The 9443-nt window shown below is 35.7% G+C and overlaps 1 protein-coding gene across 2 annotated transcripts; it reads left to right on the forward strand.

Moving 5' to 3' along the window:
• Positions 1–261: 261 nt before the first annotated feature.
• Positions 262–8968, forward strand: LOC121318277 (optineurin-like). 2 transcript variants are annotated; one of them, XM_041254779.1, is made up of 14 exons: positions 262–477; positions 2411–2572; positions 2848–3050; positions 3365–3520; positions 3943–4010; positions 4416–4553; positions 4761–4905; positions 5321–5436; positions 5629–5778; positions 5881–5965; positions 6260–6415; positions 7920–8062; positions 8175–8269; positions 8688–8968. In XM_041254779.1, exons 2-14 carry the CDS (start codon positions 2431–2433, stop codon positions 8807–8809), a joined length of 1719 nt encoding a protein of 572 aa, XP_041110713.1. In that variant the 5' UTR covers positions 262–477; positions 2411–2430; the 3' UTR covers positions 8810–8968. The 2 variants fall into 2 exon arrangements, with proteins under 2 accessions (XP_041110713.1, XP_041110715.1); XM_041254781.1 differs by having other exon boundaries at positions 3946–4010.
• Positions 8969–9443: the final 475 nt, after the last annotated feature.

Consider the following 9443-nt stretch of genomic DNA (forward strand, 5'->3'; position numbering starts at 1 on the left):
GTAGCATTGCTATATTATTTAGGAGTGCTAAAGAAATTCAACAAAGTGTATTACCATTTTAAAAAACACCATTGTTAGTTAATAATATTGTAGTAATACAGTATTTACTATAATTAAACTTATTGGAAAATAAAATAGCTATAAAGACATCTAATGTTATCCAAAATTAAGAACATCCTCAAACCTGGTGGGGAATTCCCTGAAAATGAAAGGCAGAACCTGATCGCAACTACATCCGTGACGTCATTGTCAGCTGAGCGAGAACATTTAGTCCAAGCAAAAGAAAAATCATAAAGGAACTGCATGTGTTAGTGTTCCCAAAGAAGAAGGGCAGCGACAGTAACTCAGTATAAGGCTTAATTTTAGTCAGTATCTTAACTAGACATCAGATCAAGACTGCAAGACAGATAGGAAATAAGGACTAAAGTATCTGCATACGCACCATGTCTGCAGTGAATTCAGTTTGTACCTGATCTGGTAAGAAATAAAACTGCGTACGTTAGTATTACAAATGTTAGCTGTGTGTTGTTGTTAATAGAGCATTTATGTTTGTTTATTTATTTATTTTGGCGTTATGGTCGTGACTGGTCTGTTGTTTTCGAGAAGTGAACAAAGTGAAAGCTAATAAAAATAATGAAAAGCAAGTCAAGATTAAATGATGCAAATAATAAAATAAACAGTTTTAAATCACGTTTAGTCGTTTAATTAACAAAACAAAACACTGAACTACATATTATTCCAGGCCTACTTAATTTTAGTTTCTGTATGCAGTTGTGACGTCACAGTAAATTACGGTTTAAAACGGTCCTAGCAGTCGTGTAATTCGAATAGTTAATTCACGAATTTCACGGATACGGACCCAGAGAATTTAATAGTATTTCTTTCTATCACAGTACACCATTGCTTGATGAAAGTGTTTAAACTAAATGCTCATAACCTGAGCTTTTAACCCTTTTTGTAAATGTTTATTGTGTTTATATGTCTATTATTAAAGGCTGTTACCCACTAATATCGTACTTCAGAGAGCTGCAGTGGAGGCACTGTAGTAAATAAATATTTTCAGTATTTTAATAACAAATACAATTCTGTTGTTAATTCTTACGGAACACACAAAAAAAACCGCTGATCATAAACCACTTTATTATTTAGTCATGTGAAAAGATGGCTGGTGGATGACGTCACATACCCGGAAGGAACACACAGACAGGCAGTACTGGGGTTGAAATAAATAAAAGATTTATACAAAAACAGCACATGGCACTGTAGGCCAAAATAAATAGACAAGCAAAACAGCGGACGAAAAACAAACAAGTACCTTGCTGGTCCTCCAGCACGACGTAGCAACTGTTTTTAGTAATTGCAGTAGTTTTACCTCCTGACTCTCCCCTCAATACTTCCCCCTGCAGCTAATCTGCAGGTCTTTTAGATTCTGGATACAGTTGTTATAGCATACAGTTGTCATAGCATCAGAAACCATATGGCTAATATTTTATTTCAAACTCGCTCCAGTAATAAACATTTAAAAGTTGGGAAGCTAGCAATGAGCTACCAAAAATACTTTACCATAATGACCACCTACTCTGTGTATGGAGCCAGAAATTCCACCATTCATGTACTGCCCCTCTTGTCTGACTGTTATTGAGGCTCTTGCCCTGTCACGCTTCTTTCTCTAATAAAATAATTTTGCAAAAAGTCCACGTGTTTCTGTACACTATCAGTTCATAATTTTTTTATGAATACATATCAGTCATGCCCAAATCCACAGCAATTTCTTTCCATGTTTTCTTTTTTTTTTTTTCAAAGTCTTTGTAATCTTACTTGGATTTATCATAAAGTAATTTTTGTTTGGCGACACACACAATTAGTTTTTCACAATTAGGGAACTGCAAGGAACCACATCTCTTCCCAAGTGATTATCATTGGTCTCAACTGACTCATTGTGCAAGGTGCAATAGGAATGTACATGCTCATTAAATTAATTGACTCATCACAGTTACGCATGTTAAAGCACAAGGGGATGGATCTAGTGGGCAAAGCCCTTAATTCATGCTGTTAAATGTCATTGTTATTATTTTCAAAATTGCTGTTTTTTTGCTAAGGCAGTGCTTTATGGCATAGAAGGAATTGGCTTTTTTCAGATGAGATCATTTGTATTTAATCAGCTAAATACTGTGAGGGTTACATCTCAGCTGTGTAAAACGAAACACCTAGCCCTTTTATCTGCAGTGATACAGCAGTCAAAGTTAACACCACCAGCAAGGATGGCACGACCTCAGTCATGCAAATGTTTAATAATTCCGGTAGAATTCAATTTTACTCATTCAACATACAGTATGTGTAATAGTGGTACAAGGACTATCCATTAAGTTCTCTTTTTTATTGTTTGTTAAATGTTTTCAATATTTTGTAGATTTAAGAGCCTGTGAAATAATGACTTCCAATACTCTGAATGGGGAGATGCAGCAAGGGAATGGGCAGGGGGGTCTGGCTCTTGCAGCTCCGCTTATGAGCACCTTGGAAGAGACTCTACACCAAATGAACATTCTCATCAAGGAGAATAGTGACCTCAAAGGTGAGGTATTTTTCAGCAAAGAAAAGGACAGCCTTATACAAAAATGTTATACAAGCAAAAAAGTCATTTGTTTAGTTGTTTTCTGAAAACCTAAAGATAACGTCTAGTCACCATTCATTACACAGAGGATAACCCCCAAAAATTAAGAGTGAAGCTTTAAGTCAGTGTTAGACATTGTGTTAGGCATTTTATAAAGAGGTCTTACAGAGACTTTATATAGTAATAATATTATTTTCTTAAGTTGTTGTTGGATTTAACATTATTATCTGAAACAGAAGCTCTCAAGCACAACAATACATCCATGAAGGGGCGCTTTGAGGACATTGCTTCTTGGAAGGAGAAGCAGGAGGAGGAGCGTGATTTTCTGGAGGATAAACTACAAGAAGCCAAGGAATGTGTGACAGCCCTCACCATACATAATGAAGAGCAGAGAAAGAAAATCCAGATGTTTGAAGGGAACAGGCCTGAGACTTCTCAGGTCTGGCATTTTTGTTTTACTGAAATAAAAAAAAAAAAAAAAAAATAACAAAGAAAGAAACTGAATTTTAAAAAGTATTTTCAGGGATTGACCAGATTTTAATAAACGATGAAAAAAAATCATATACCACCTTAGTATATTTAGTATATAGTAGTATATTTCAGCAAGGCATAAAAGTTATGGAACATTTGTGAGTTTTGGTTTGATTATACATATCTCGGAGCCTCAAACCCTTATTTTCCCCCCAATGCTAGGAATTAAAATCACTAAGAATGTTTAATTTATTGATTTGTTTAATAGTTTTTAAATTCCAGGGTAGTGTGGATCATAGTCAGGAAGTGGAGCAGCTAAAGGCTATGATCACTCGCCTGCAGGCTGAGAAATGTGACCTGGTAGCAATGAACTCAGAGCTGCAGTTAAAACAACGAAGTGATTCGCCTGAGGATTCCTTTATCGAAATCAGGATTGCAGTAAGTGAAAGCAAAGAGTCCTTCAGCATTTTTGGTTTTGCAGTTTCTGGTTTAACCTCAGATTGCACACAGTTCTGTTATCGGTTTTAAAACAAATGTAACAACTCCAGGTGTAACTATTTCAGGGCAAATAAACCTATTTAACAAGAAGAAAACTAAAAAAGATATTTTAATTATAAAAAGAAATATAATCATGAGTCTGAGTTGATATTTATAGCCGTGTTCTGTGGAAAACCATAGCATTGTGCTCCCCAGACTGAAAGATTAAACTCTTCAAAATTGAACAATCTGATGTTACTGATGCTTTCAGAAAGTTAAATTGCTTAAATTTCTAAAATTGCTGCTTTTTTTTCTTTTTAATCTCTAAATTCAATTGCTATATATTCAAAGTTGATTGTCATTATATGTTTTTGTTAATTCAGCAGGAGGGAGAGTTGAAATTGACTGAAGATTTGCAAAACAAGCCTGCAAACACTGCTGCTGCTTATATGTAAGTCCTGTGTTACAGGCTGTTTGATGCACTTGTTTTTACTCAAATACCACAGGCTCATAGCAGCAGTGGCTAGGCACTAGAGCAGTTGATAGTTTACCAGCAACCCATGCCTGTTAATGACTGTTCCAATGTCAGAGGCTTGTGTGCTGGCTAAACTCATTCAGTGTAGCTCAGTAATTGCTTAGAAAGAAAGGCCTTTTTGTAGAATTGTAATTGTTATTCTGTGGACTGAAATTAAATATTCAATAATGTGATATAGCGCAACATACAGATTGCAGCCTTTTTTGATAATGTATAATTTGATCTCGCAGTATATCGCAGTATATTTTGTTTGCATAACGGATTGAGGGCAGATATACCCAAATTTTTACATAGTTAAATTGTAAATTCATTTTTTTCAAGTCGGCATAAGTGTTTGGATGAAGCAAATACCCGTTTGGAGTCTGAAGAATTAACAGTTAGCCAACTGCTTCAGTCCCTGCGACTGGAGACTCAGAAGGTGGAGAAGCTTGAACTTGAACTCCAGGCTGTAAAAGAAAGGTACAGGCCTTATTGGAATATTAGATCTCAGTACAGTAAAGGGTTGATGATTACCAGCAGAAGATGTTTTTAAAAGAGGTGGTACATTGTTGCAGGTTTTAAAACAGGGCTTCTAATGTGTTTCTGGTTGTTCTAATGAGTTTGTTTTAGTGATTACAAGCCATGTTCGTTGAGAAGCCAGCTGATCAATGTTCTTTTTCTTACCAGAATGTTAGATCTAGAAAAAAGACTATTAAATGTTGTGCAGAGTGGGACTCAGACAGAAGTGATAGTTGATGAGAAGCCCTCATCAGTACCAATGGAAGTGGAGGCTACAACCACATGTGAAATTACTGCAGAGACTCAGCATGTCGTAAGTATAAAGGCATTTATATTTTTTGCATATATAAAGGTCCTACTACAGTACCTACCATCAAGGTAATTCAAATGTTGATATGTATTATGTATTAATTAATAGACCCTGTGTATTACTGCTATGTGTCATTGTGCTATGTGTGCTTATTCAGGAACAAAGCCAACTGCAACTAATAATAATTACAGCCAGATGACCCTAAGTCCCTCATTGGTTCTAAATACCAGGTATAGTCACTATTAGCTACACATTATTTAAAGTCTCAGAGCATGCCAGTAAGTGCTATCTAATGCGCACAGGAAGATAATACATGTTTAAAGTAAATGCATATAGCCTGATTGGACTTTATCACCATGGTTGTGCAACTTGGGCTTTGTAGCGCCGTCCTATAAATAATGTTTTCACATTTTTGCAGCCTGCTTCTGAGGTGGAGAATTTAAAGTCAGAGATGATGTCATTGTTTGAAGACCTACAAGAGGCACAGTCCAAACTGGATGAGGCTGAAGGGATGAAGAAGAGCCTGCAAGCTAGGCAAGTTAAAGGTTTAAAAGTAGTTCCCACCACCTCTTTAGATACAGTAGTGCTCATGTTGCCATTCAATTATGTCTGTATAGACAATTTTGATTTATTCCATGGTCACTCTGCTTTTTAATAACGTACAACATAATTCCTTAATTGTGAAATGGTTTGTAGTACATTCTATATTCTATGATCTCTTGTTAGATGTCATGATTTCGAGCAAGATCTTTCTACCTTTCGTGCGCAACTTGTCGAAAAGCAGGAGGTTCAGTATCAGAATGAAACACTGAAGCTTCGGGTGGACAGCTTGCAGTCAATGAGTAAAATGGAACAGATGAAAACAGAGGATGAGAAGTAGGTTAAATCCAGAATAAGATTTTACATACCTGACAACCATAAACATGAAAAATGGAAATGACACTTGATGGAAATAAAACAGTTTTTATTCCTGAACAGGAGAAAACTGATCCAGTTACAGGATGCATATGCCAAGCTGTTTGAAGATTATACAGCAATGGTGAAAGTAATGGATGAAATGAAGGTAAAGAACAATAATAGATGCATTAAGATTGTCCAACTAAAAGCTCCAGTATTAAATAAGCATCCATGTGACGGTAGCTTGTGTTTCTGTCAATCCCCTACTATCTAAACTGTTTTTTCCAACTATTTGAGGTGCCCATACACAAAACAAAGAATACTTTGACCTGTGACATAACATAGCTTCCATATTGTGATCATGTGACTTTATATCATGCTTGCAACCTTAGTTTAATGTCAATAATTTAAAGTGTTTGTTACATTGATAGGTTTTTATTATAATCTGCATTTTTCCCAGTCTAACCCATCTAAAGAAGAAATTAGTGAGATGAATGAAAGACTTGTTGCTGCTGAGGAAGCTCTGGCAATGAAGCAGCAGAAGATTGATGAAATGAAGCAGCAGATGTTTAAGCAGGAGCAGGAGCTGGAGACTGTTTCTTTGTTCAAGGCTCAGGTAATGAACAGTTCAAGTAAACTGCTAAGACAGGCACTCTTTTTAGTACATTATGTACTAGTACATTATGGTTGCAAAGTAGGTATGCTGAGGGTGCACATGTACTGTATGTATGTAGATACAGTAGGTAGGTCTGGGAGCAACTTACCCTCTAATCTGAACACAGAGTAAAATGTATTAAATGGTAAAATGCAACATTACCTTGAAGTCATGAGTAATCTTAATAAATAATGTACAATCTTTAATGGTAATGGGGTAGGCATTAAAAAAAGAGCCTTCCATTTTGACTGCAATGTTACTTTGGACTACTGCACAACCACACGTATGTTCTACAGGTTCTTTATCGGCCCAGTGCATTTTTTTTCGAAGTATCACACTGACTGCAAATTAATTACGTACTTATATTTAGACATTACATTCTTAAACTCCGTAAACGTGTTGAAACTTTGATATAAAGCCATACAGATAAATAAGGAGATGCGTTAATATGTTATAGAAGTTTGTTTAATATAGGCAGCTTTTTTTTTTTTAGCAGTTACCTCTGACGATGGTTCCATTTGGATTTGTAGAAGGACTCGGGTGTTTACTTGGCTGCAAAGACAACTAACTGAAGTAACTGAAGACATTGTATTCTGGGAGATGTAGTTGTTAGTGGAAGTTTTAGGGGAGGCAGACAAGCTGTGCAGCAAAATTGCCATGCGTATTCTTACGTATGAAATAATAATTTTGTGCATATTTAGGATTTTTTAATATGTACAAATATCAGAGAGAGAGAGAATGAGAATGATCGTTTGTGGTCTATGTTTTTTATTCACCACTGGAAATCAGGAGCCCTAATAAAAACAACAATAGAAATTTGAAATTATTTCAGACATTTTAAAGTTGTTATAAAACACTTATAGGTGGCAGTATTGTTTGAACTACCGACACACAGCTCGGTCCTGAATTTCAGCAGCACATCACTGGATTGGAATGTAAGCAAAGACACACTCAAAACTAGTCCTGGTAAACATGTTATCCCACTCATGTTATCCACTCATGAGCCTACTCAAGTGAGATAACAGCAATATATCCCACACTAGATATTCCGACTCCTGTGGTATAAATTGCAATATAGTGCTCCTTGTAGTGTGCCGAAGGAGGGTCACTATAATCAAAGTTTCCAGGCACAGCAATCTCAAGTGGAGACTTCCAGTATCGTTAAGCAACTCGGCACACTTATTTACAGTATTAACAAGCTGGTGAAAAAACACCACTGTCACTTTAAAACTCAAACAAACAATAACATTTTAAAAATCCCTTTAATCAGGATTAGATGCTGACACACAAGGTTACACATGTTACCTGTAAATTACACTGTAGCTCAGGGATGTTTTTAGGACAGAATAAATAAATAAATTATTGAATGCGTTTAACTACCATCAGCTTGCATCTCTGAGCCTCAATCATTGCAGTGAAAACGGACAATGAGTGAAACTGCTACGACTTTTTACCCATTCCGCAGGCTGACATTTACTCTTCAGATTTCTATGCTGAGCGTGCAGCAAGAGAAAAGATACATGAAGAAAAGGAGAGAATTGTAGCACAACTGGAGTTTTTACAGAAGCAGAACAGCAAACTGAAAGAGGAGATGGAGTCTTTTGGAAGGTAGATATCATTTTCAATAAACAAGTTCAAAATAGTACTTGTCCTTGTTTAAAAAGTGCTGCTGTGTTTCTAGCCCTGCAGTTTGTAAATAGGAGGTGTCTTATTGTTTCAGGCAATCGCTGAATGAGATGCAGCATCGCCATGTTTCCAGAGGGGCAAGTCCACAGCAGAATGCACAACAGCTGAATGTGCAGGGAGGAGCAAGAGGTAAGAATAGTTAAGCAGGAGCCATTGGATGGGTTTTCTGTAAATTCTGAACTAATTAAAGGTTGAAAACAACCAGTACGGTAATCCCCCTCATTGAAACCAACTTTGTACTTGTGGGTGTGTTTGTCTAAATTTGTGCATATTCTGTGCATTCATATTGTTTGTTCATTAGATTTCTGAAGTATTTATGTGATGTATTTTTAGAAAATGGAAATAACTTTTTTAACCTGTGGATTTTAATAAAGAAAAACTGCATTATTTTGATTATTTTAAAGAATATTCCATTATTTAAGTTACCTGACACACTTTCATTACCTGTGTTCTTTGCTGTGGTATACCACTGCCATTTTCTATGTAACTATACAATGGATATACTGTACAAATAAAATTAAAAACATGATGTCTTTTTTGTTTTCAGGTGCTGAAAATCGAGACTGGCAACAGCAGGTGGATATTCCGGAGCATGCATGTCCTAAATGTAATGAAATCCTCCCTGACATCGACAGTCTCCAGATACACTTCCTGGACTGCATCATATAAAGAAATGGCCACGTTACATACTTCCTAACTAAGCGCTGGTTAAAGGGGATCATTTCTAGACATTTTTCTTCTTTTTTTTTTTGATGCACTTCTTTTGTTGAGCACTATATAGGTTCCAAACCCTTTATTAGAAAGTAACTAAATTTCCAGAATTGCATGTGAAGCTACTGTAGCCCTCCTATAACTATACTTTATAATCGATAAGGTGTCAGTATAATTGTGATTTCATCCAGGAATGAGTCAAACTGTAGTACCATTTTAAATTACATTATATTACAAGTTGATATATGATGCTGTCATGGGAATAATCTTACATAAATTAAATGAAACTGGGCAGTATATAATGTTATATGCAGCTGTGGTACTCCAGAAAACATCATTTTAAAAGGTTATTAACAGGTATAAAACTAGCGCTGCTGTTTACTATATAATGTTATGTATACATTATAATTATGCTGTCAATCAAGTTAACTAGCTGACTTTTGTATTTGTTTTTGTTAATCTTGATGGGGAGTGTATACTGTAAACATATAAATGGAAGACTGAAAGTAGACAAATCTATATATATATATATATATAGAGAGAGAGAGAGAGAGAGAGCTCTAATTGTGTTCATTACAGGGATTATATAACT

The sequence above is a fragment of the Polyodon spathula genome, chromosome 7, assembly GCF_017654505.1.
Source record: "Polyodon spathula isolate WHYD16114869_AA chromosome 7, ASM1765450v1, whole genome shotgun sequence".
In the NCBI taxonomy this organism is placed as follows: Eukaryota; Metazoa; Chordata; class Actinopteri; order Acipenseriformes; family Polyodontidae; genus Polyodon; species Polyodon spathula.

Coding starts and splice junctions, on each gene's coding strand:
- LOC121318277 (XM_041254779.1), top strand. CDS start 2,431: ATGACTTCCAATACTCTGAATGGGGAGATGCAGCAAGGGAATGGGCAG. Junction 3,051..3,364: donor ACAGGCCTGAGACTTCTCAG/GTCTGGCATTTT, acceptor TTTAAATTCCAG/GGTAGTGTGGATCATAGTCA. Junction 5,779..5,880: donor ATGAAAACAGAGGATGAGAA/GTAGGTTAAATC, acceptor ATTCCTGAACAG/GAGAAAACTGATCCAGTTAC.